The sequence below is a fragment of the Schistocerca piceifrons genome, chromosome 2, assembly GCF_021461385.2.
Source record: "Schistocerca piceifrons isolate TAMUIC-IGC-003096 chromosome 2, iqSchPice1.1, whole genome shotgun sequence".
Classification (NCBI taxonomy): domain Eukaryota; kingdom Metazoa; phylum Arthropoda; class Insecta; order Orthoptera; family Acrididae; genus Schistocerca; species Schistocerca piceifrons.
The window spans coordinates 214,415,421-214,443,089 of NC_060139.1; the positions used below are offsets into that span (position 1 = coordinate 214,415,421).

Sequence of the window (27,669 nt, forward strand, 5' to 3'; positions counted from 1 at the left end):
TTGACAACGTGAGTCCATGGCTTCGTGGGGTCTGCGCCACACTCAAACCCTACCATCAGCTCTTACCAACTGAAATCGGGACTCGTCTGACCAGGCCACGGTTTCCCAGTAGTCTAGGGTCCAACCTATGTGGTCACGAGCCCAGGAGAGGCGGTGCAGGCGATGTCGTCCTATTAGCAAAGGCACTCGCGCCTGCTATCATAATCTATTAACGCCAAATTTCGTCGTTATGTCCCACATTGATTTCTGCTGTTATTTCACGTTGTGTTGCTTATATGGTTGCACTGAAAACTCTACTCAAACGCCGCTTTTCTCGGTCGTTAAGTGAAGTCCGTCGGCTACTGCGTTGTTCGTGGTGAGAGGTAATGCCTGAAATTTAGTATTATTGGCAATCTTTACACTGTGGATCTCGGAATAATGAATTCCCTAACGATTTCGAAATGGAATGTCCCATGCGTCCGCTTTCAAAGTCCGTTAGTTCCCTTCGTCCGCCAATAATGACGTCGGAAATCTTTTCACCTGAGTACCAATGACACCGCATATGCACTGCCGCTTTAAACCTGTGTACTTGGTAATACTGCCTTGCGCATATCGCTATCCGATGGCTTTGTCACCTCACTATGTTAAATACGATTGAGATGTTAGAGCCAGTTGAAACTGTGCTAGGAGAGGATATGACGAATGTGGAGTCATGCGCGTTCGATGATATAAACTTGTGACAGAACTGCAAATTTGGGAGAGAGCTAAGGGACTTCTGAAGGGGATAATTAAAAGTTTAATACCATGCCTCGTATACATTGATACAGCAGTTGGATACAGTACAGTGATTTGTAACCGTTTCTTTCAACAAAGACCCTGGCTTCTTTGTGCATAAATAAGCAGGAGAGAATACATCCTACCTGCCACCACCATGTCCAGGTAGGCCATCTCTTGCAGAGCTTCGTAGCTAATCTCTCCGCAGTGCCTCCGCAGGGCAGCGTCAATCTCCATGCGGGCTCGTGTCTGGAGGTCTGGTTTGAGGGATAGCTCGTGCAAGCAGAAGCACATAGCCCATGACATCATGTCGAAGGCAAGTGCGAACGCAATCAGCACCTGCGCTGCCAAGAAGCTGTCGGTGATTTCTGAAACAGTAACATGAAAATCCAGTACTTACCAACATTCACAGTAACTCCCATGCACATATCAGATCTTAACACTTATCGACTACATTTCCCAGCTTAGCATTCTTTCGCAATCCCTGTTAACAAACGGAGCTATCCATCAATATGTATTGCCCACCATATGCTCACATTCCGCCCTCCTTTCCTTCCCTTGTGCCACTTACGGTTGACAGCCACGTATTTTCCAGAAGCATCTTCGTCTACACCATAATAGCATGCACACCAGTCCATCAGCGTTCCTTCTTAACAGAAACGCTCCCAAAGGAAATCATCACTTACAATGAGATGTGTTAGTCATCTTACCGTAAAATCTTCGGTTATTTATTTATCCTCTGACTGAAGAGCAGCAGTAGGTCAAAATGTCATTTTTTTAAATTGCGAACATCTGATGGATTTCCCGCCTATGACTATAGTAGTGTGAAGTACTCGTGTCGGTTTTTCATTGCAAAGGGAATGACGGAATGACTGAAGCAGCACTACTGCATCAAATTTTACCAGAAACTGAGCGACAGCCAGATGGAAACCATTAGGAAGATTCAAACGGCTTTAGATGATGATGCTATGGGAATCACACGGATTATGGAGTGGTACAACCGGTTTAAAGACGGCTGCACATCGGTGAAGAGAGAGCCACGCTGTCGTCGGCCATCAACACGCCAAAATGACGAAGTCATTATCAAAGTGGACGCTATGGTGATGTGGGACCGTCATATGACTGTCGGGAAATTGTGGAAGAGCTGGACACCAGCACTTTATCGGCACATTCCACTGCGACCGGAGATTTGGCCATGAAGAGAGTGTCAGCGATATACGTGCCGAAGCTGCTGACGGCGGAGCAAAAGGCAACTTCGTGTTGCTGGACTCCACAAACAGTGACTTAGACTTCGTGAACACCATAATCACTGGTGACGAGTCCTGGGTGTACGGCTACGACTCGGAAATCAAATCCCAGACATCACAGTGGAAGCATTCCTATTCACCAAGACGAAAGAAGACCCGCCAAGTGCGCAGCAACGTCAAAGTGATGCTGACTGCTTTCTTTGACTCCAGCGGTGTGGTACACCAAAAGTACGTACCACAGGGTACAATCACCAAAGAGTACTACAGGGATGTCCTCAGTCGCCTACGTAATGCTGTGCGGCGAGAGAGACCGGACTTGCGGTCAACAGGAAATTGCCGCCTCCATCACGACAATGCTCCAGCACATTCTTCGCACTTGATTCGGGCTTTTTTGCCGAAACACCAGATTCCTGTGATTTAAAACGCTCCGTACTCTCCCGATATGGCCCCCTGTGACTTCTGGCTGTTCCCCAAATTGAAAAGGCCATTGAAAGGAATGCTATTTCGGATAAGAGAGGACATTATGGCAGCAACGACGGCCGAGTTAAACTCCATTCCGAAAGAGGCTTTTTAAGCAAGCATTCAGTACAGGTGGCACCGCTGGGAGAATTTAACATCAAGGAAACAATGCTCCAGGTCAGCTAGTCTTATCCCAGCCAAAGATCGTATACTTTTTTAACAGACCTCGTATGAATGGTTGGAATCACTAACAAAGAAAAAACTTCTGTACCCTTATACACACTCCATCCAAACAGTCTCTTGTACGATTATCTTAGCAAAGTTAGCCGCTTTGCATCCCGTCTCTCCCCCACTTCGCAGATTCTTGATAACCCTGTTATCTATTACTCTATACTCCCCATACTCCTTATATGTATACCTCTGCTCCAATACATTTTCTGAGATCCACTATCTGAATAACGTAACAGAATAGAACGGAACAATTACAGCTTCAGTCCACCTACAGAAACTGGCATAATAGCACTATCATCGAAACAATCCTAAAAATAATCTGCTAGTTCTTGGTAATCCTTGTAACCATCTGCATATGATCTCCATAGTTCAAACTTTGGTCTAACCAAAAATCTCGCCCCTGCCACTTAATCAGATTTTCTTCGTTGCCTATGAGGGTCTTCGAATTCAGTCTCTCCCTCCTACAACGTAGTCTTAGAAAATATATCAGCACCAAGCCTTTCTTATCCTGTTTGAAATTTTCTTCTGATGATCATCTCTATTCTACATCTACATCTACATCTATACTCCGCAAGCCACCTGACGGTGTGTGGTGGAGGGTACCTTGAGTATCTCTATCGGTTCTCCCTTCTATTCCAGTCTGGTATTGTTTGTGGAAAGAAAGACTGTCGGTATGCCTCTGTGTGGGTTCTAATCTCTCTGATTTTATCCTGATGGTCTCTTCGCGAGATATACGTAGGAGGGAGCAATATACTGCTTGACTCCTCGGTGAAGGTATGTTCAACAAAAGCCCGAATCGAGCTCCTGAGCGTCTCTCTTGCAGAGTCTTCCACTGGAGTTTATCTATCATCTCCGTAATGCTTATACGATTACTAAATGATCCTCTAATGAAGAGCGCTACCCTTCGTTGGATCTTCTCTACCTCTTCTATCAACCCTATCTGGTACGGATCCCACACCAGTGAGCAGTATTCAAGCAGTGGGCGAACAAGTGTACTGTAACCTACTTCCTTTGTTTTCGGACTGCATTTCCTTTGGAGTCTTCCAATGAATCTCAGTCTGGCATCTGCTTTACCGACAGTTAATTTTATATGGTCATTCCATTTTAGATCACTCCTAATGCCTACTCCCAGATAATTTATGGAATTAACTGCTTCCAGTTGCTGACCTGCTATATTGTAGCTAAATGATAAAGGATCTTTCTTTATATGTATTCACAGCACATTACACTTGTCTACATTGAGATTCAATTGCCATTCCCTAAACCATGCCTCAATTCGTTGCAGAACCTCCTGCGTTTCAGTACAATTTTCGATTGTTACAACCTCTCGATATACTACAGCATCATCCGCAAAAAGCCTCAGTGAACTTCCGATGTTATCCACAAGGTCATTTACATATATTGTGAGTAGCAACGGTCCTACGACACTCCCTTGCGGCACACCTGAAATCACTCTTACTTCGGAAGACTTCTCTCCATGAGAATGACATGCCGCGTTCTGTTATCTAGGAACTCTTCAATTCAATCACACAATTGGTCTGATAGTCCATATGCTCCCACTTTGTTCATTAAACGACTGTGGGGAACTGTATCAAACGCCATGCGGAAGTCAAGAAACACGGCATCTACCTGGAAACCCGTTCCTATGGCCCTATGAGTCTCCTGGACGAATAGCGCAATCTGGGTTTCACACGACCTTTTTTTTTCGAAACCCATGCTGATTCTTACAGAGTAGATTTCTAGTCTCCATAAAATTCATTATACTCGAACATAATACGTGTTCCAAAATTCTGCAACTGATCGACGTTAGAGATAGAGGTCTATAGTTCTGCACATCTGTTCGAAGTCCCTTCCTGAAAACTGGGATGACCTTTGCCCTTTTCCAATCTTTTGTATCGCTACGCTCTTCTAGAGACCTACGGTACACCGCTGCAGGAAAGGGGGGGGGGGGAGGGGGCAAGTTCCTTCGCGTACCCTGTGTAAAATCGAACTGGTATCCCATCAGAGCCAGCGGCCTTTCCTCTTTTGAGCGATTTTAATTGTTTTTCTATCCCTCTGTCAACTATTTAGATATCTACCATTTTGTTATCTGTGCCACAATCTAGAGAATGAACTAAAATCCAGTCTTCCTCTGTGAAGCAGCTTTGGAAAAAAGACATTTAGTAGCCGCTTTATGATCGCTGATTCCCTGTTCTGTGTTAACTGTTTCAAATAGTTGGGGTCTGTTTGTCACCAGAAGCTCTAATATGATATCACCCCGAGTCGGTCCTCTGTTTAACTGCTCAAGGTACTTTTCAGATAATGGACTTAAAAAAATTTCACTGGATTCTTTGTCCCTGCCACCCGTTATAAACATTTGAGCCTCCCAGTCCATATCTGGTAAATTAAAATCTCCACCCATAACTATAACATGGTCGCGAAATCTACTCTTTTCCTTCAGGTGGTCTGCTACAACAGCTGCTGAGCCAGGGGGCCTATAGAGACATCCAATTACCATATTTAAGCCTGCTTTAACCGTGACGTTCACCCAAAGTATTTCACATTTCGGATCTCCGTCAATTTCCTTCGATACTATTGCACTTTTTATCGCTATAAAAACGCCTTCCCCTTCACTGTCCAGCCTGTCTCTGCGGTATACATTCCAATCTGAGTTTAGAATTTCATTACTGTTCACATCTGGTTTCATCCAACTTTCTGTCCCTAGTACTATGTGGGCATTGTGACGCTTATTAATGAGAGCGGTTCTGGGACTTTTTTATAGGCGCTCCTGCGGTTTACTATTACCACATTAATATTGTCCCTCCATGTTGCGTTTTGCCTACTGCTACCTTGTCGCGTCTCAGGAGGCGTCTTCTTGGGCCTATGGAGGGAATTCTCTAACCTAAAAAACCCACATGTGCACTCCGCACATACTCCGCTACCCTTGTAGCCGCTTCCTGCGTGTAGTGGTCGCCTGACCTATTCAGGGGGACCCTACATTTCTCGAGCGGAGGTCGAGAAATTTGCACCCCAGATGTCCGCAGAATCGTCTGAGCCTCTGGTTTAAACCTTCCACTCGGCTCCAAATGGGAGTACCGCGATCGGTTCTGGGAACGACACTACAAATAGTTAGCTCCGATTCCACCCCGCGAGCGAGGCATTCCGCCTTCACCAACTCCGCCAACCTCCTGTATGAACTGAGGATGACCTCTGAACCCAGACGGTAGGAGTCATTGGTGCCGACATGAGCAACAGTTTGCAGTCGGGTGCACCCAGTGCTCTCTATCGCCGTCGGTAGGGCCTCCTCCACATCTCGGATAAGACCCCCCGGCAAGCAGACAGATTGAACACTGGCCTTCTTCCCCGACCTTTCCACTATTTCCCTAAGGGGCGTCATCACCCGCTTAACGTTGGAGCTCCCAATAACTAATAAACCCCTCCCCCATGTGCCTGCTCGGACCTTGCTGAAGGAGCGGCCACATGTCCACTCACAGGCGATGCCACACGGCCAGCCTCCACATTGACCCTCCACCTCGTGCGGCGCGAACGCCGCTGAACCCGCCACTCCCCTTGGGGAGAGGGTGGCCCAACCACGCCCGGTACCCGCGAAGATGTCTCGACAGCAGGGACCGTGGGTGAAGCACGTAACACCTGGGGTGTACCACGTGACGCACCAGACTCCCCACTGCCGCTACACTCCGAGGCAACAGCCTGAAGACGGCTGACCGCGGCCATCAGCACGTTCAGTTGTTCGCGAACAGTGGCCAGCTCCTCCTGCGTCCGTACACAGCAGTCACACATCCTATCCATCCTAAGAGATCAACACTTTACTGTAGAGAGTTAAGTAGACTCCTAATTCACTAAAGGCGACTGATAGCTGACGAAACTGTGGTTGCTAGACAGTTCTTGTTGGAAACAATGAAAATAGGCACTAACTGTCTCTGGACTGTATTCGAAACAAACACGAAATCTATGGAACACTATTACTAGCGCTCGACAATGAAAGCTTCCTAAGAGCAAAAACACACGGAAAAAGAAGTGACAAGTAATAAAAACAAAGTCATTACTTAAATTTACGAAGCTTGCTGCACAGCAGACGTGAAGCAGATGGCAGTTACGACGACACTAGCACTACCGGCACTAAAGCTGACTAAAGGAGTACTCCAAAATTAAAGTATATTAATGCAACCACCTAGTATCCCATTAACTTAATGGCTATATGGAGGGGATCGTCCTATGTGTGGACGTATGGATCGTCCTAATAAGAGTCTGTCGGTGGAAGACATGGCGCGAGGTAAGACGGAAAGCGAACGCTGTTCTAATTTGTCTTCACTGCACTAGGGAAAAATACTAACCTAGACCAAGTTGTTCACCAGAGATTGCAAACTGTTTTTGTGGAACTCATAAAAATATAACGGAACACATAGCGTGCGAGTACGAGACATTACTAACCATTATCGATAACGGAGAACCTTTTTGAAGAAACTACACTAATGGCCACTAAAATTGCTACATCACGAAGATGACGTGCTACAGACGCTAAATTTGACCGACAGGAAGAAGACTCTGTGATATGCAAATGATTAGCTTTTCAGAGCATTCACACAAGGTTTGCGGCGGTGGCGACACTTACAACGTGCTGACATGAGGAAAGTTTCCAACCGATTTCTCATACACAAAGAGCAGTTGACCGGCGTTGCCTGGTGTAAGGAGGAGAAATGTGTACCATCACGTTTCCGACTTTGATAAAGGTCGGATTGTAGCCTATCGGTGTGTTCAGGAGGGCAACGGCCTCGTATCACTGGCAGTCGAGATGACACGCATTTTATCCGCATGGCTGTAACGGAACGTGCAGCCACGTCTCGATCCCTGAGTCAACGGATGGGGACGTTTGCAAGACAACAACCATCTGCGCGAACAGTTCCACGACGTTTGCAGCAGCATGGACCACCAGCTCGGAGACCATTGCTGCGGTTGCCCTTGACGCTGTATCACAGACAGGAGTGCCTGCGATGGTGTACTCAACGACGAACCTGGGTGCACGAATGGCAAACCGTCATTTGCTCGGATGAATCCAGGTTCTGTTTACAGCATCCTGATGGTCGCATCCGTGTTTAGCGACATCACGGTGTACACCCATTGGAAGCGTGTATTCGTCATCGCCATACTGGCGTATCACCCGACGTGATGGTATGGAGTGCCATTGGTTACACGTCTCGGTGACCTCTTGTTCGCATTGACGGCAATTTGAACAGTGGACGTTACATTTCATATGTGTTACGACCCGTAACTCTACCCTTCATTCGATCCCTGCGAAATCCTACACTTCAGCAGGATAAAGCACGACCGCATGTTGCAGGTCCTGTACGGGCCCTTCTGGATGCAGAAAATGTTCGACTGCTGCCCTGGCCAGCACATTCTACAGATTTCTCACTAATTGAAAACGTCTGGTCAGTGGTGGCCGAGAAACTGGCTCGCCACAATACGCCAGTCAGTACTCTTGATGAACTGTGGTATCGTGTTGAAGCTGCATGGGCAGCTGTACTTGTACACCCTATCCAAGCTCTGTTTGACTCAATGCATAGGCGTATCAAGGCTGTTATTACGGCCAGATGTGGTTGTTCTGGGTACTGATTTCTTAGGATCTAGGCACCCAAACTGCATGAAAATGTAATCACATGTCAGTTCTAGTATAATATATTTGTCCAATGAATACCCGTTGATCATCTGCATTTCTTCTTGGTGCAGCACTTTTAATGGTCAGTAGTGTAATTGTCACTTATTCTCCCGTACCTGACTGTTGTACTGATAACAAGATACACGCAACTACTGCTGAGCAATTACACATTACTTTTCCGCAATCTCAGGTTGTACTCTTCAAAATCTGACGCTGGAATGAACTAAACATTTCATCTTTGCATAGTACAAAACATCTATGTTAATGTCACATGATCCAGGTTCTCATAGCCCTATTACACGACCTCGTTCAAACTCTGTGAGTTTGTCTTGAAGGCATTCTTGACTAACATGAACTCACCACGTCCGATCTCAAAGATACCTAATGCTCACAATCGATTTGCATCCTGATAGTGGAGCTACTAGCGCCACTCTTATACGACTGCCGCGAAATTTTAATAGACATCTTCCAGATGTAGAAACACACCTCGCAGCTTTCGTTTATGCTACAAAATTCTTCTTGTTACGATTTCTTTCCGTCAGTAAATATATATGTATGTCCCTCTTAATTATATTTATACGCACCTGTCATTATCTATAACGGAGGAAACGCTTCTTGTGATCTATTGACATTATATAGATATTCGGAGCGTCCACTTAATCTTAGAGCAGTTGCCTTTTAGGTATACGATGCGCTGTCATATTAACTGTAGTACACAAGTTTCGGTCTCTTACAATTCCTTTCAGGTCGCAGTCTAATTATCTGGATTGAGTCGTGCTTGGGTAGTTCAGTCGGTAAAGCACTTGCCCGCGAAAGGCAAAGGTCCTGAGTTCGAGTCTCGGTCCGGCACACAGTTTTAATCTGCCAGGAAGTTTCATATCAGCGCACACTCCGCTGCAGAATGAAAATCTCATTCTGCGTCTTGCAGTGTTCCTAGTGTCCCAATCAGCCTACCGTTTATCTAACTTCCAGGCTCGTAAACGTCTTTTATCAGTAATATGCGTTCCTGTGATCTCGTACACACTATCGTATTGTTCACGCCCCAACCAGTACAGCCTTGCCATGTAACGTACAATGATATCCATTGCAGATGTCCCGAGAATGAACAGTAAACCCTCGGCAGGTGTAGTGCGAACGGGCACTGATGAGGTTCGGTAGTACGGTGCACTGAATTCGTTCCAGTATTGTTCTGCACCTGCGTAATCAAACGCGCCATGTGCTGGTAGAAATCTCTACTCCTACACCTTCTCACAAAAAAGTGCACTCAAATGGTGTTTCTGAAAGAGAAGGCCGCTGCGCACTCCTCTCCAACACGTAGAATGTATGTAGCTTTACTCCTGCCTATTTTGTTCGGTGGCGCTGAGTTGTTCAAAATGGTTCAAATGGCTCTGAGCACTATGGGACTCAACTGCTGAGGTCATTAGTCCCCTAGAACTTAGAACTAGTTAAACCTAACTAACCTAAGGACATCACAAACATCCATGCCCGAGGCAGGATTCGAACCTGCGACCGTAGCGGTCTTGCGGTTCCAGACTGCAGCGCCTTTAACCGCACGGCCACTTCGGCCGGCTGCTGAGTTGTTAATCATGAGCACATCTAAGCATGTACTACTCTTTATCTCACATGAATTTTAAAATTTTCCCGGTGAACTGAATCTTGAAACCAACTTCGGGCTTGCAGCCGGTCGTCGTTTAATTCATCGTCCGATGTTTCGACTGGGCTCTTACCAATCATCCTCAGGTGAGCCATCGAAGACTGACGAGGAGCTGCTCTGTTGCGCAATATATAGCGCAACCGACAAAAGCAAGCTGACAGACGCACCACATTTACCGGCGGCGACGCCCTCGATGATGGAACCTCTGCATAACCGCTTGCCGCGGTCGATGGCGCACTCTGTGGCCTTCTATTGAAAAAAAAATCGTGGAGATGGTGGTGTTCCACGCACGGTCCAACTGGTAGCCACTATCGCGGTTTCTCAGATTTTCTGCCAGGCGTATTTCTACAGATTCTTTCGTAATGGAGTCCCTAAAAGATGTTGTTGTACTCAGAGTCGTAGTTCTATCATACTCCATTGAATGTTCAGTGGAAATAAATCTATGGCAATAGCGAACTTGCTTGTTGCAAAAGGCAATGTTCAGTGCAGCTTTCTTTCACAGTGTATGTGTCTGATCCGTTCTATGCAAGCCACTGCATACTTACGAGGTATTTTGTAAATTCCGGCCTTCCGCACTAACATACAGTCCTTCACTGATCCCAAAAGGTCTGCATACTTAGATGGTTGACAGAAAATACTTTCATATGAAATTTACAGAGGATTCTTGCTGTTTTAAACGAGGTGTTGCTGAAGAAGCGCTAAAGATATAGTCGGCGTATTTTCTTCTTTGTCCATTACCTGATTCTTGGTTGTAACTGACGGTGCCCTGGTAATCTGCTGGGTGTAATTTCCATTTTAGGTGAGCGAGCTGTTTTGACAAACTATCTACATCCGAGACAGCGTGAGCTTTGTGTAATAGTGTTTCAAGCATGCTCACAGTTTGCAACGGGTGAATACAGATTAGTATAAGTGGGCTTACGTTAAACTGAATGCTGCAGAGAGCCATCACTTTTTCGTCTAAGACATCCAAGAAAGGTAGACAACCATCTTTCTCTGCTTCCATAGTGAACCGAATGTTGTTATTAATGGAGTTGAGGAGGTGAAGAAACTCCATCAATTCATCTTCTCCACGAGGTAACACTACGAAAGTATCGTCCACATACCTCCAAAATACAGTTGGTTTAAGTGCAGTTGATTCAGGCGCTCTGTCGGCGCATAAGAAGATTGACCACCAACGGAGACAGAGGGCTGCACATGGCGACGCCGTCAATCTGTTCAAACATTCTTGAACATAAAACAGGCTGGGGATAGAGCATGACGAACGCTTTTGCCAGTTAGTTCCGAGGGATCTGCGAGAGGGACCTTTGTAAAAAGAAGTACCACATCGAAGCTAAAAAAAAAAAAAGATCAGTTCTGCTTCGACAGAGACCCTACAGTATGTTGATAGAAGTGAGTCTTCGATGGCTCTCCTGGAGATGACTGGCACATGCGCAGTCGAATCGTGTAATGAATTAAACAACGATCGGCTGCAAGCCCGAAATTTGTTGAATATTTCGCATCAGTCGGTGAAAGTTATAATTTTAATTACCAGCAATGCATTTTAATTTTTATAGTCAAAGGCTAAATTGCAGTAACGTGGTCACTGTCAGCTAATCCCCTACCATGAGGATGTAAATAACAGACAAATCATTAGGTATCACGAATTTCATGCAATTTTCGCGGATGATGCTGTAGTATACAGAGAAGTTGCAGCATTAGAAAATTGTAGAGAAATGCAGGAAGATCTGCAGCGGATAGGCACTTGGTGCAGGGAGTGGCAACTGACCCTTAACATAGACAAATGTAATGTATTGCGAATACATAGAAAGAAGGATCCTTTATTGTATGATTATATGATAGCGGAACAAACACTGGTAGCAGTTACTTCTGTAAAATATCTGGGAGTATGCGTGCGGAACGATTTGAAGTGGAATGATCATATAAAATTAATTGTTGGTAATGCGGGTACCAGGTTGAGATTCATTGGGAGAGTCCTTAGAAAATGTAGTCCATCAACAAAGGAGGTGGCTTACAAAACACTAGTTCGACCTATACTTGAGTATTGCTCATCAGTGTGGGATCCGTACCAGATCGGGTTGACGGAGGAGATAGAGAAGATCCAAAGAAGAGCGGCGCGTTTCGTCACAGGGTTATTTGGTAACCGTGATAGCGTTACGGAGATGTTTAACAAACTCAAGTGGCAGACTCTGCAAGAGAGGCGCTCTGCATCGCGGTGTAGCTTGCTCGCCAGGTTTCGAGAGGGTGCGTTTCTGGATGAGGTATCGAACCTATTGCTTCCCCCTACTTATACCCCCCGAGGAGATCACGAATGTAAAATTAAAGAGATTAGAGCGCGCACGGAGGCTTTCAGGCAGTCGTTCTTCCCGCGAACCATACGCGACTGGAACAGGAATGGGAGGTAATGACAGTGGCACGTAAAGTGCCCTCCGCCACACACCGTTGGGTGGCTTGCGGAGTATAAATGTAGATGTAGATGTAGATGTAGAGAAGCAGGATCACATAACGAGAATGACAAATCGGATTTAAGAAGTATTAGGTATAACTATGTCTAACTTACCTATACTTTCTCCATTTTTTCCTGACTTGAGTCCTTTCTCTTTCAATTCCATCAGCATGTGCATCAAATCGTCTCTGATAATTCCTTTCCCCTTTCTGTAGTGGATGGTCTCGGTGAAAACTCTGTTGAAGAATTTCATCACATGAGGATAGAAGAAGTTGCTACCGAGGAGCATGGATACTTGTGGCAGCATGAGTAAGATCATACCGCGGAACGACCCCTTCCTGGTTTTATCGAAAATCTGTGGAGAACAATATTGCACATTACACTTTCCAGGCCTCAGGCGATTTGTTTTGCAAATCCTAGTTTCGGACCAAGGTGAACCAAGCAAGCATACTCAAAGTAAACGCTTAGGAAATTCTCATAACAAGATTTTACTATTTGGAAAACTGTGGAAGATATTTGAGGACGGAATGTGTGTACTGAAGATATTAATTTTCTTTTATACTGGAATGAAATCATCAGTGTTACACCAGAACTGTGTAAAATATTTAATCAAATTTTCATTCACACAGGAAAAGTGTCCACAATTTTCAGAACCTCCTGTTCCTCAATAGTCAATTCACATGCACATACAGATATGTGTAATAAAAAGATGGTTATGTACTTGGAAAAGTGCTATGTACCAAAATATGTTCATGATGTTTTTATACATTGGTCCCTGTTCGTCGTATAGATAAAAATATGGTCATTATTTTTTAACATAATTTTAAATATTATTATATGAAATTCAATGAAAGTGTACATTGGCGTAATATTCTCCCCATTCCTTTTTTGTTCTCCTACATCCCTTCCTGTTACCTTTCCATTTTCTCGTTCCTCCACAATCCCCCATCCCCCATATCCAACATCCCTCGCCTATTTTCCTACTCACATCCCCAGAATCACATCTACTTTCGCCTCATATGCTCATTCTATTCCCTCAGTGGATCCACTCCCCACCAGCCCTCCGCCCCCTCTGTTTATCTCGAGTCCAGCCTAAAACGTTTAGAAAATATGTTCATATGGTTCAAATGGCTCTAAGCACTATGGGACGTAACATCTGGGGTCATCATTCACCTAGACTTAGAACTACTTAAATCTAACTAACCTAAGGACATCATACACATCCATGCCCGAGGCAGGATTCGAACCTACGACCGTAGCAGCAGCGCGGTTCCGGGCTGAAGTTCCTAGAAAATCTGTTATTTATGATGAGGATGTGGTTGTTTTGACATGCCCCGTCTATGGTCTCATAGGCTGACAGTGGCTTGCTTTATTTGAAAAGTAATGAAAAAGTTCATATCGTTTTCCTTTATAATGATGGCCTTTACATTGCTGCGTCTCGATGGAATAGGTAGGCAGAATGCCTAGTATGCTTTGCGTTCTTTATATATGTCCCATGATAGGTTTTATTCATAATATATGCTACTTTGTTATATTATTTCATTGACGATATGACGCTTGTTGTTAAAAAAATAGATGTAATGTGGTGAGGGATAGTGACGATGTTTTGAATATTGTAAACAGTATGTCCTGGTATGTTTCGATCTTTGAGATTAACGCCATGTGGCGCCAAATTGAAGTAACACGGATCTTGAGTCTGCTGTCTCCAGTCTGACATGCAACGTCTCAGAGTGGCATCTTTTGAAATGACACTGAACAGCAACTGTACATGAGAGTGTACATTTTTCTTGTGTTGTTTACTTGTATGAGCTTTGCTAAGCATATTGTGTGTACTTATACTCAATGTGTATTTCCTTTCCTGATGTTACATTGGTCTTGTAGTATTTATACATCAATTTCACTTATTTTGGCCACAGTTATCTGATGATTATTACTCGAAACGTGTCATAAATAAAATATTTAGCGATCAAGACGTTTCCAAGGAATTATTACATGCCAAAAAGATGTAAACACCCAACAAATCACTATGGTGTAACCAAAACTTACTCTTAATTACTCTCTTGGCCTCACAAACTGCATTCGGTTTTTGGCCTCGTCAACCTGTCTTCTCCATCCGAAGCATATTTCTGACGTTGCGTGACAGGTTTCCTTTTATGGGAATGGTTTTAAGCGCAGTCCCCAACGCCTAACCTTGAAGACCAGTCCAGTTATTTTTCACGGTGAGTATTTTATTTCCTCACTATTCTCCGACACTGCTGCCGGCAGAGGCAGCGACTCTTAATTCCCCATTTCAGTGGGGACGAGCCTTTAGGAGGTAACTGGCACATTCTCACAAGGGATAGTGAAAACAAAGAAAAAAACATATTTTCTGTTTTAAAAGTGACGTGTAGTTGAAGGGATGAAATGAACAACGGTTCTAAATGCCAAAATAAGGAATTTTGAGGTTTTTTGTGAAATGGGATCTACATGCCAAGCCCAGTAACGTATAATAGGCTCAGGCTGCCACGAATGAAACTGTAATGCCAAATGCAATCAATAGAGGGTATGCGCTTCAGTAGCCACTGCTGTTAACATGTGGGAGGCTCTATGTTGCGCGCACTTCCTCCTTACTGTTAATAAAATGGCAGAGGATGCATGTGTTTGTAACATTTTGAGTAGAAAGAAACACGAAATTAAAGAAGAAGGTACTGGGTTGGCAATGAGGAAAAATCTTAAAAATGAGTACATAAGTTGAAGTAATAAATGTATTCATGCAAACGCTAGTCCAGCGCAGAAAATCAGTCTCGTTACTGATTGCTAACCTACACCAAAACTGGACAGAATGTTCATATTTTAGCTAGCAAATTTATTGTTCCAGATGATGTAAAGGAGACGACACAGCAATCAAATTTACCGTTAATAACATGAACGCATCCAACGCTTAGATTTTGAGAAAGCTGCAGATTGCAATATAAACACAGCAAGTGTAAACATAGCCAAAGTACAATGACTATGGTTAAACAAACATAAACGTCATGTGGTCAAGACAAGCAGAAGTTAAAATGAAATTTAAGCCTTGGAAGGTATTCCTATTTTGAGACGCTAGTAGCGTCACTATGAGGATCCAAATCAGGTTTCCTCTGAACACACGCTGTAACAGTCTTGAGCGTTAGTTACCTTTGAGATGGGACGTGATTAGTTGGTGTCAGTGAAGAATGCCTTTGAGGCGGCAAACACGCCATTACAACACCTCACTGAATTTGAACGAGGTTGTATATAGGGCTATGAGAAGCTGGATGCTGTTTCTGCGTTACTGCATAAGGACTTGGCAGGACTGTGATCCCTGTACGTGATTGCTGGCCCCGGTGGTCACGGGACTGTACGTTCGCTTCGGATGTGGCACTACCGACAGGGAAGACCACCGTGTTCGGCGTATAGCTCTGGTGCATCGTTCTGCTTCTGCAGCAACAATTTGAGCAGCAGTTGGCACTTCAGTGACACAACAAACTGTTACAAACCGGGTACTTCAAAGACAGGTACGAGCAAGACGCCCTGTAGCGTGCATTTCACTAACCCCAAACCACCACCGTTTGGAACTTCAGTGGCGTGGAGCTAGAGCTCATCAGAGGGCCGGGTGGAGTTCTGTTGTGTTTTCTGATGAAATCTGGTTCTGTCTCGGCGCAAGTGGAGGCCGTGTTTCGATTAGAAGTAGGCCAGTTCAGGGCCTGCAACCAATCAATTTATGTGCTAGATACACTGCATCTACACCTGGCGTTACAGTGTGGAGTGAAATTTCGTATGACAGCAGGAGCATTCATGTTGTTATCGCACACACCCTGACTGGCAATTTTTACGTCAATCTGGTGATTCCTCCTGTCGTGCTGAACGACTCCCTTGGCGATATTGTAATCACACATGCACTACAGAGTGTCGATATGCTGCCTTGGCCTGTTCGATGACCAGATCTGTATCCAAATGAGCATATCTTCGGACGACAAACAGCATTAACCGTCCCTGCTTTGTCTGACCAAGTGCAACAGGCATGGAATTCCATCCCACAAACTAACATCCGGCACCTTACAACACAATGCTTGTACGCTTGCACGCTTGCACTCAACATTCTGGCGGTTACACTGCTCAAATTTGGGAAGTCTTATCTCGCGCTTACATTAACCTGTGATTATGCAATGTTAATCACTTAAATATGTTGCCGAGACAAATGCATTCCAGAAATTTCAGTACAGTAATTTTTTCCTGTCAGTGTGTTTACAACGATATTACATTACAGATCAAACAAAAACCAACAGAAAAATCAAATACACAAAAAAATCGCAGCAATGACACGGGATCATTGCAACGAAAATCTTGACTATAGAATCATTATTATAAGAGTTAATATTGTTTTTAATTACAACAAATCATAAAATTAATAACAAATAACCCACTGGAGCAATATCAACTTATAATGTCATAAGAAAAGTTGACGACATGCATAATCACCACAACAAATTAGATTTAATTTTATCCATATTTCGGAGCTTCAAACGTGACTGTACTCAATACACTCGACGTATGAATTAAAAACCGCCTTTAGTCACAACTTTTCGTGGTTTATTCAGTACACGATGCATTTCTGAGCGTGTGTGTCTATCTTCAGACGTAATTCGTCTTAATACATGCTTTATTTTTTCTCTTGCAGATCTCAAGCAACATCCAACTATAATATTCCAAAACAAAGAAAAATGGTTTATAAATGCCATTTCCTCTTCACAGAAAAACATGCAAAAACGTGCATTTTAATGAATCCCACAGCTCCAAGACAGACCTCAACCTAAGACCCATAACCCCAAGTCTCATTGAGGCCTATTGTTAATTGTAAGAATACACTGCTTCCAAAGTCACCCAATTACTGAACGAAATTCTGAAACAGTACTATACATTTGATAACTCATATTCGGTTAAGAACAGAAAGGAATTAGCAACTAAAATTAAAGATATAAATATTCCTGCAGGTTCCAGGTTTGCCTCTTTTGATGTAACTAGCCTAATTACAAATGTACCAACTGAAGAAACAATAGACATACTCTTTGAAAACTTAATAAAACAAAAAAAAGTCAATTGCAGAAATATCGGAAGTCAAGAACATGTTGCAGCTAATGTTGTCGCACAATTACTTTACATTTAATGGGAAAGTTTACCAACAGAATGAGGGTCTTGCCATGGGTAATAACATATCATGTTTGCTGGCAGATATATTTCTCAATCATCTGGAAAGTAAGTTATTTAATGAAAACAATAGATTCAAAAGTAAAATAATGTATTACTGGATATATACTGATGATATCTTGCTTCTATTTGATGGAACAAAAGATGAGATCGAAGAACTACTGGCAGTATTCAATTATTTCGACAAAAACGCAAAATTCACAATAGAACATGAGAACAAAAAAAGCACAAATTTCTTGGATCTTAAAATCACCAACCATCAACAAAAACGTAAGTTCAGCATACACAGAAAACACACATACACAGACATAACACTGGACAACTCATCATGCCACCCCATCACACAGAAACATGCTGTACATAAGTCCATGCTACACAGAGTATACTCTCTTGATTTAGAAGAAAACACCCTCAAGAATGAGATAGATACAACAAAGAGCAATGCCATAAGCAATGGCTACACAGCCAAAACGACTGACAATTTAGACAGACAAATACACAAAAGCAACACAACGAATGGCCACACTATGAAAGAAGAAAAAATATTCGCCAGTATCACGTACCTGGGCCCCATATCACAAAAAATAGTTAACCTCTACAAAAAAAAAACAGTTTCATTCTCAACTAATAATAAGTTAGAAAACTTACTCATCAATAACATAAAATCAAATACGCAAACATACAACAACAGTGGAATGTACAAAGTATCATGTCCCAGTTGTCACGGCTACTATATAGGGAAAACAGGCACAAACTTCAAAACCCGTTTTCAAGAACATGTAAATGCTTTGAGGCTCAACCACTTTCAAAAATCAGTCATTGCACAACATATGTTGGAAACGAAACATGTCATCAACAATCTAGAAAACAATTTGGTAGTATTACATAATGAAGCCAATTGTAAGACCCTAAATCTGTTAGAACAACTCGAGATATACTCCCACAAAATCAAGAAACCAGAATCGATGTTAAGTGAACAAACACATTTCGCAAACCACAGCTGTTTCAGTAATTTTAAAGACCTATCACAAAGTTATTTCCTGCATACGTCAATTGGTTCGTGCATATATCAATTGCTTAAGAAGTATGTCTTTATCACCATGAAAAATTCATCTTTGGCCACACCATGTACTAAAACCTCTATCGAGTGTTTACAAACATGTGTATACCAATGACCCTCTTGAATGAAGTGATATGTACGAAAACGATGGAGAAAAAAATATATGCTGGTGCTAAAACGCTAAAAACGCTTTTCTTGGATCATTTAATAAGTTTAACTGTTGATCTTTTCCACTATTTCGCTCATATTTTCCGCGTTTGATTACGAAATTCGTAATCTAACATCAAACCTTTTTGTGACAGGAATACGCATTTCGACTCATTCAAGAGAAAAAATAAAGCATGCATTAAGACGAATTACACCTGAAGATGGACCTACAGGGTTCAAAATGCATCGTGTACTGAATAAAAACCGAAAAGTTGAGACTGAAGGCGTTTTTTACAACAAATTAGGTTACAAACCACCTGTGAGCACAAAGAATTGGAGACGATTGATTAAAAGCTGATATCCAAATGTGCCAATGCTATAAAATCGCCACAGTTGAACTTAATACGAAGACGGCATGAGTTTCCCAGACCAACAGGTAATTTTCTTGTGAATGGTTAACCATAATTTATTATTTCATAAGTAAGTTTTCTCATGTTGTAAAATCGGATGTAAAAATGTATTCGTGAACTTCGTTAATAATCTGTTTAATACCACACTGATATTTATGACAGTTTGCAAAGTGATCACAATACTTTTCCATGTCTTCTGGTATCATACGTATAGGTGTAACTAACTTTAAATTTGAATAGTGGTCATTATTTAAGTAACTAAACTGGATGAAGTAATGCATGGCTTCATTAATAGCATTCAAGAGTGAGCAGGGGTGATCACAAGATCTTTGGTTGGCAGACCCTTTTGTCTCGGGTTATTGACTAAACTGAGTGGCCGATGTGCCACGTGAGTTGGAGTTAAAAGTTTTGAATAATTTTCTGCAGGTGTTAGACTCTTTAACATTTCAAGGAAGTTTTAATAACTTCATGCGTGCAATTTCCAAGCATTAACAGTAATTTATTGCCCAAATATGGCAGGCTATGAGTGTTTATTTAGAATCTTCATCGCTATAATTTATGACGCAGTATGGTTGTCACAATCAAACATTGCTACCCCAATTAAGTCCACCATTATGGCATCACAATGGACGTATCCCAGAGCAGACGTTGTGGGAAATTTAAATAAGAAATCCAAGTGAGTTAGCTAGCATATTGCATGGTCTATTTATCTAGGAACTTGTCTGAGTCCCTCCAATCATGCATGTAGTAGTGATATGTTAAAAAACACACATTCAGGGTGACTATGACGACGTTACAGTCTTTTAGGGATGGTGAAGAAGTACCTCGTCTCGCAGAAGAGCTTCTGTGAAGTTTGGAAGGTAGGATACGAGGTAGCGGCAGAATTTAAGGTGTGAGGACGGGTCGTGAGTCGTGCTTGGGTATCTCAGTTGGTAGAGCATTTTCCCGTGAAAGGCAAAGGTCCCGAGTTCGAGTCTCGGTCCGGCACACAGTTTTAATCTGCCAGGAAGTTTCACATACATGATTCTTGTCATAATACATATGAACGGCTTATTTCAATTCATTTTGAGATACAGAGTCCTAAAGTTAAATCAGCTCTGAAAAATCTCAGTTGAGATACAAGAAACATTGAAGCATATGGCTTGTTACTAGAGATGAACCTTTCTATCTGTTTGTTTGGATCATTAATTTCAGAAGCATTATAGGCAGAAAAGTGTAGGTAATGGACTTGTACCTCTATTGAAACAAGCCCTTCATATACGATTAAAGATATCTAATCGCGCATCACATTCATCAAATATGTCGCAAATAGAGCGCGGCTGTGGAGCATGTTTGGAGGGTGTATCAGTTTACCATGGAGGGAGAGAGTACAGCTGTCTAGCTATAATGCTATAAATTCAGGATGATATAGCATTAATAAATAAGTGCCACTACCTTTCTCCCTAAATAGCAATTTTCCGGTCGGGAGTGACAGTGTATGTACAAAACACACGCATTGCTTGTCATAATATGCAAATATAATTACAGATCTCTGATCACGAACGTCCCGTATTTACTATAGTCTGCATGCGTCTTGGGATGGCGATCTTGAATAGTAGTTGGGTGATACTGAAAAGCAAATGCAAGGGGTTGTTTGGACAACTTTGAAAATTAGTTGAAAGTTGGTAATTGAAAGTATGGTAACCCTTTTTTAATCAATATTGGCTGTAGCATGTTTTCTAACTTAATTCTACCACATGAAAATCAAGAGGGACGCAAAAAGTACTTAAATTAATAGGCAGTGCAATAAGCAATATATCTCAGTTGGATTTTTTAAATTTCCAGCCGTTTTTACACTGAGTCATGTCCTCTGTGGCCTCGAGTGGGGAACTGGTCTTGGGCAGATTTGCTTGATTGTGGGAGCCATTTTGGGTCATAAATTCTAGCTATAAAGAACCTAAATACACCCACACAGCCTGCCGTGTGATAAATTATATGAAGGGATGGAAAATAAATTAGATCATAAATGAGTGACTTTCAAAATGACTGGTAGGAGAGGAAGGCATAAATATTTGCGACCGAACTGTTAGAATACCATTACTTCTAACTTCCATTAATATGATTTAGAATAATTTGAGTGTTTTTCGGTGATTCATTTTTACACGACAATATGAACTTTAATTTTGTTTGCATGATCTGAGACAGTTGTAACTGTAGTTATTGCTGCATTTAATGTTAGAGTTAGTGTATTTATGGACTTGTTTCACATTTAACTATAGTTTTTGAAGATCAAGGACTTTAGTTTATGCCGCAGTGAGTTGTGGGTAGCTACGCTTACTGATCTTTGAAAACTTGCTGCTGATTTTGTGAATTGGTGCGTAGTTGAATGACCATTGCTCAAAAATACATTGTATGCCCTGTTCACATTGCATAAACTAATATTTTTTCAGTTGTTTGAATTCAATCCAAAAGTCTATATGAAGCCACCATTCTCGTATGTGTTGAATTAAAACACCGCTGCAATTGTATAGTTACTTTATTACGAAAGCATGACCAGTTTCTAAACGTTAGTTATATTATTAGGTGAAGTCAATTAGAACATGATGCAGGACTGCATTTGATATTAAACTTTTCTCACGATTTCTAGACATAAAAAAGGTGTTGAAATATCCAGTTGTGTCAGCATCATTATCCTATCGGATTTGATCCATTTATTTCACAGATTTTCAAGTTTTTTACATGTTTAAATGTCTTTTTTAGGTTTCCATACCTCAGTCAGCAAAAACGGTACACTTGTTGGATCATTTTGTTATCGAGTTGATTGTCCGTTTGCAAAGACCCATTTTTCTCAGGCACGGGTAGTGATAACAAGTTGAAATTTCTGTGAAATACTAAGGTCCACGGTAGCATGGTGGCGTACAACATTCAAACTTTTACATCAATGCGCTCAAAATATACGGCCATTTATGTGACATATTTTGACATTCGCAAACTCACTCGTCAGATAAAGTATATATGCAGACTGAAGCAACGAATGAAAATTTGTGCCAATACTGTGATTCGAAACCACATCCCCTGCTCACTAGGCAGATGCTCTAACCACTACGCCACCCTGGCACAGTCGCCTTGCACAACTGCACGGACTACCGTAACACGCCTCCCTCTTCAATTCAAATTCCCATTCGCTCCTCAGCGCACTTGGTATTGCCCCTAAACTCAAACAGCATTGCAAAGGCTCTCCGACAGTACTGGAATAGCACTTCAGCATCCAACGAAACGGGGAATGCCGCCTGAAACCCAGGCACAGGTGCTTTAATCAAATGAAATTACATGGTATTAGATACTTTTTCAAGTCCCAAACATCTATGATATATACATGCAGACTGAAGCAGTGAATGAAAATTTGTACCAAGGCAGGGATTCCAACCTGTGTCTCCTACTCACTAGGCAGATGCGATAAACACTACACCACCTTGGCTGCTACTTACTGTCAACCTGTCTGTACCGCTGATGAGACACCTTGTTCTCAGGGACAGATGGATGTATCAAATAAAAATGTATGTCAGCTGCTAAAATCTAATCCCTTGGCGGTGAAAAAATTTAACATTCTAGGTCTATGCAAACAAAAGATGCGACTATTTATGTCACATTTTGAAAGTCACAAACTCATTCATCGAAAGGTGTAGATGCACTATCTGTATACTAAAATTAAGTTTGTAAGGAACGTTCAGAGAGCGAATCCTTCTCGCACTTGTGCATTTTTTAAATTTTTTCATGTCCAATCTACTACAAACGCATTTGCGGAACATTTCGATGTTGAATATTTGGGCTTTAAAGCGGCGGTGCACAATCGACCCCTTGTGACATAAAAATAATCAAACCAACAACTTTATCCAACCCATTGCACTAGTGCGCTCATACAGTGTAAAAAAAAAAAAAAAAAAAAAAAAAAAAAAAAAAAAAAAAAAAAAAAAAAAAAACAAGCGATTCTTTTTTTTTTTTTTTTTTTTTTTGTAAAGTGCTTTGCGATTTTGTTGGTTTTAGTTCATCTTGGAACACACGAATATCTGACTGCTGCTTAGTTTTCGGTTCACACTCATGTACCCCATTTTCGTCGCCCGCTAACGTTTTGTTTACAGACTTCGCATTTCGTTGGTCGAAATGTTCGAGGATTTCCTTATGCCAATTGACACAAGCCTTTGGTCACATTCTGTGGAATCCATCAGGAAGAGATCTACACAGCTATAAGTTGGTGCAGAATCAAGTGCAGTGCAGTGTTCAATATGCCTAAAGATGTATCTGTCTTTATGTCCAACCTCTTCAGTCACGTTGCGCAAGCTTACATGTGTTTTGGAACTACAACCGATTTTGGTCGACCTCCAGGAAATTCACGACTGATGCAAGCACGACCACGACGGAATTATGCCAAGCAGTTGTCTTTTCTGAAGATGACTGCTTTCTAAAACTCGGAAGATGTGATTAATAGCACTGCTGATAGGTCTTTATGATGATAGTGAAAAGACCCTCAGATTACATGTTCCGTTTTTCGTAATACCGTTCCATTAAACGCTAAGTGTAAACAAAAACCGTTTAATGTCGATTGCTGTAAGGAAAAGCTCGTGTAACTCGACTAATCCGTATACATATAGTAACGGGAGGCGAAATCTAAGGAGCTGACAACTATTATGTTAACCAAGGTCAACTGAAACCAACAAACATAGTTGATTCGCGAGGCGTCACCAAGAAAATTATAGCTTGTTTATTTGATAACTCTGAGCTTGTCGCCATCTCAGCTTTAAAGGTCGGAGAATAGTTAATGCTGAATGGTGAACAGCAACATACACCACCTGACAAAAAAGGGGAGCAACCACAAAACATAGACGGTTGTGATCGTAACTTCGTACATGCGCACACCACAATGTGTATGTAAATGATTAGACTCGTGACGTAGAACGGCCACCATTATTTCATTAGTGCTGTTCGTGTCTAGTGTTGTTACCAAGCGTGGTAGGCTATATACTATGAAGGACTAGATCATACATACTCGTATGAGGCAGCGTTGTCGGCATCTGACAGAGTTAGAAAGGGTGTCTCAGTCTAGACTCCTTCAATCTAGACCCCACCTTCCAGCTGTTCGAATCGTACAGTACCCAGGTTTGTTAAGCATCCGGATCTGACACAAGCCCATTGTGGGACAGCCTGGGAACGTGGGACACACTCGTAGTCAAGGTTATGACTACCACGTGGGAGCATCGCCGTTCTTTATACCAGGTACAGCTGCATCTGCCATCCGAGGATGAATACATCTACAACTACATGGTTACTTTGCAGTTCACACTTAAGTGCCTGGCAGAGGTTTCATCGGAGCATTTTGATACTACTTCACTACCATTCCACTCTCGAATGGCACATGGGAAAAAGGAAAACCTAGATCTTTCCATTCGAGCTCTGATTTCTCTTATTTTATTATGAGGATCATTTCTCCCTACGTAGGTGGGTGTCAACAAAGTATATTCGCATTCGAAAGAGAAAGTTGGCGATTGAAATTTCGTAAATAGATCTCGTCGCAAAGAAAACCGCCTTTGTTTCAGCGACTGCCACCCCAACTCGCGTATCACATCAGTGACACTCTCACCCCTATTGCGCGATAACACGAAACGAGCTGCCCTTCTTTGCACTTTTTCGATGTCCTCCGTAAATCCTACCTGGTAAGGATCCCACACCGCGCAGCAATATTCCAGCAGAGGACGGACAAGTGTAATGTAGGCTGTCTCTTTAGTGGGTTTGTCGCATCTTCTAAGTGTTCTGTCAACAAAGGCAGTCTTTGTTTCGCCTTCCCCACAATATTGTCTATGTGGTCTTTCCAATTTAAGTTGCTCGTAATTGTAATTCCTAGGTATTTAGTCGAATTGACAGCCCTTATATTTGTGTAATTTATCGTATACCCAAAATTTATCGGATTTCTTTTATTATCCGTGTTGATGATCTCGCACTTTTCTTTGTTTAGTGCCAATTGCCACTTTTCGCACCATACAGAAATTCTCTCTAAATTATTTTTAATTGGAATTGATCGCCTGCGGCCGGGTTGGCCGAGCGGTTCTATGCGCTACAGTCTGGAACCGCGCGACCGCTACGGTAGCAGGTTCGAATCCTGCCTCGGGCGTGGATGTGTGTGATGTCCTTAGGTTAGTTAGGTTTAAGTAGTTCTAAGTTCTAGGGGACTGATGACCACAGAAGATAAGTCCCATAGTGCTCAGAGCCATTTGGTCCATTTTTTTTTATCGTCTGATGATTTTACTAGACGGTAAATTACAGCGTCATCTGCGAACAATCTAATGGGGCTGTTCAGATTATCACCTAGATCATTTATGTAAATTAGGAACAGCAGTGGTCCTTTGACAGTACCTTGCGGAACGCCAGATATCAATTATGTTCTAGTCGATGATTTACCGTCTATCACTACGAACTCTGACTCCTTGTATCATCCCACATCCGTGGTAGGAGACTATCAGCAGCCAGGCTAGGAAAATACGGTCCTGTGAGCAGGTTGTTCAAAGCTGACTCGCAGGTGTGCACCACTCTGAGTGACCATCGTTGGCGAGTCTGGAAGCGATCTGGGGAGTGGTCCAAGACGTCCAACATTCTTGTAAGGGGGAAAAAAACGAACACGTTTTTAGCTCGAGGCTGGTGGCGACCGAGAGACTCCGAGGCACAACAGTGCATCACCGAGATCCTGCGTCTTCACGTGTTACCTCTCATGCGACAGTATCATGGTGCCATTTTTCAACAGGACAATGTTCCTCTACACATGGAACGTGTGTCTAAGAACTGCAGAGTCATGGTGAGGTACTCCAGGGGACAGCAAGGTCGCTATATCTGTTATCGACAGAACATTTGAAGGAGCACCTTGGACGTCAACTCTGTCCCAGTGACAGAATCCACGATATAAAGGAGCAGTCACAACAGCTGTGGGCCAGCTTGTGGCAGTATACAACTTTCAAGATCACCAATTCAGAAATACTTCCGCACCGTGCAATGGCAGCAGTCAACCAGCCTGAAAACGAATCAGGTATACTAGTGGCAAAATTCAGTACTCCTCCAACGAAAAGACAGGGGCAAACCACGACAGTGAAGGATGCAATTCCTTTCAGCTTGACTTTATTTTTCGTCGCCACGGTCATCCTTGTAATATTTACATTACAAGTAGCTTTGTACACTGAAGCACCGAAAAACAGGCAGAATACGACTCTGCGATCGGCAACACGTATATAAGACAACAAGAGTCTGGCGCAGTTAGATCGGTTACTGCTGCTACAACAGCAGATTATCAAGATTTAAGTGAGTTTGAATGTGGTGTTATAGTCGGCGCACGAGCAACAGGGCACAGCGTCTGCGAGGTAACGATGAAGTGGGGATTTTCCCGTACGACCATTTCATGAGTGTCCGTGAAGACCAGGAATCCGGTAAAACATCAAATCTCTGACATCGCTGCGGCCGGAAAAAGAACCTGCAAGAACGGGACCAACGATGACTGAAGTGCAGCCCTTCCGAAAATTGTTGCAGACTTCAATGCTGGGCCATCAACAAGTGTCAGCGTGCGAACCATTCAACTAAACATCATCGATAGGGCTTTCGGAGTCGAAGGCCCACTAGTGTAGCCTTGATGACTGCACGACACAAAGCTTTACTCCTCGCCTGGGCTCGTCAACACCAACATTGGACTGTTGATCACGTTGACAACTGGAAACATGTTGCCTGGTCGGACGAATCTCGTTTCAAATTGTATAGAATCGATGGACCTGTACCGGTATGGAGACAACCTCACGAATACATGGACCCTGGCTGTCAGCAGGGGACTGTTCTAGCTGGTGGGGGCTCTGTAATGGTGTGGGGCGTGTGCAGTTGGAGTGATACGTCTAGATACGACTCTGATAGATGACACGTACGTAAGCATCCTGTCTGATTACCTGCATCCATTCATGTCCGTTGTGCTTTCCGATGGCCTTGGACAATTGCAGCAGGACAATGCGACAACCCACACGTTCAGAATTGCTACAGAGTGCCTCCAGGAACATTCTTCTGAGTTTAAACACTTCCGCTGGGCATCAAACTCCCCGGACATGCACATTACTCAGCGCATCTGGGAGCCTTGCAACGTTCTGTTCAGAAGAGATCTCCACTGTCTCGTACTCTTATGGATTTATGGACAGCCCAGCGGGCTTCATGGTGTCAGTTCCCTCCAGAACTACTTCAGACATTAATCGAGTCCATACCACGTCGTGTTCTGGCACTTCTGCGTGCTCACGGGGGGCACTACACGATACTAGGCAGGTGTACCAGTTTCTTTGGCTCTTCAGTGTACACAGTAGCGCGTAAACGCCGGCAGCGTTGCCACTGTACAGTGCGGAAGTATTTCTGAAATTGT

At 42.8% G+C, this 27,669-nt stretch overlaps 1 protein-coding gene across 1 annotated transcript in view; it reads right to left on the minus strand.

The window, feature by feature from the left end:
- Positions 1 to 27,669, minus strand: part of LOC124775265 (probable cytochrome P450 6a13) — an 82,302-nt gene that overhangs the window by 20,790 nt on the left and 33,843 nt on the right. Inside the window, exons 3-4 of the mRNA XM_047250103.1 lie at positions 12,558 to 12,798; positions 900 to 1,121 (exon numbers count right to left, since the gene is read on the minus strand). Of these exons, the coding sequence (XP_047106059.1) occupies positions 900 to 1,121; positions 12,558 to 12,798 (463 nt within the window). The remainder of the gene's footprint in view (positions 1 to 899; positions 1,122 to 12,557; positions 12,799 to 27,669) is intronic.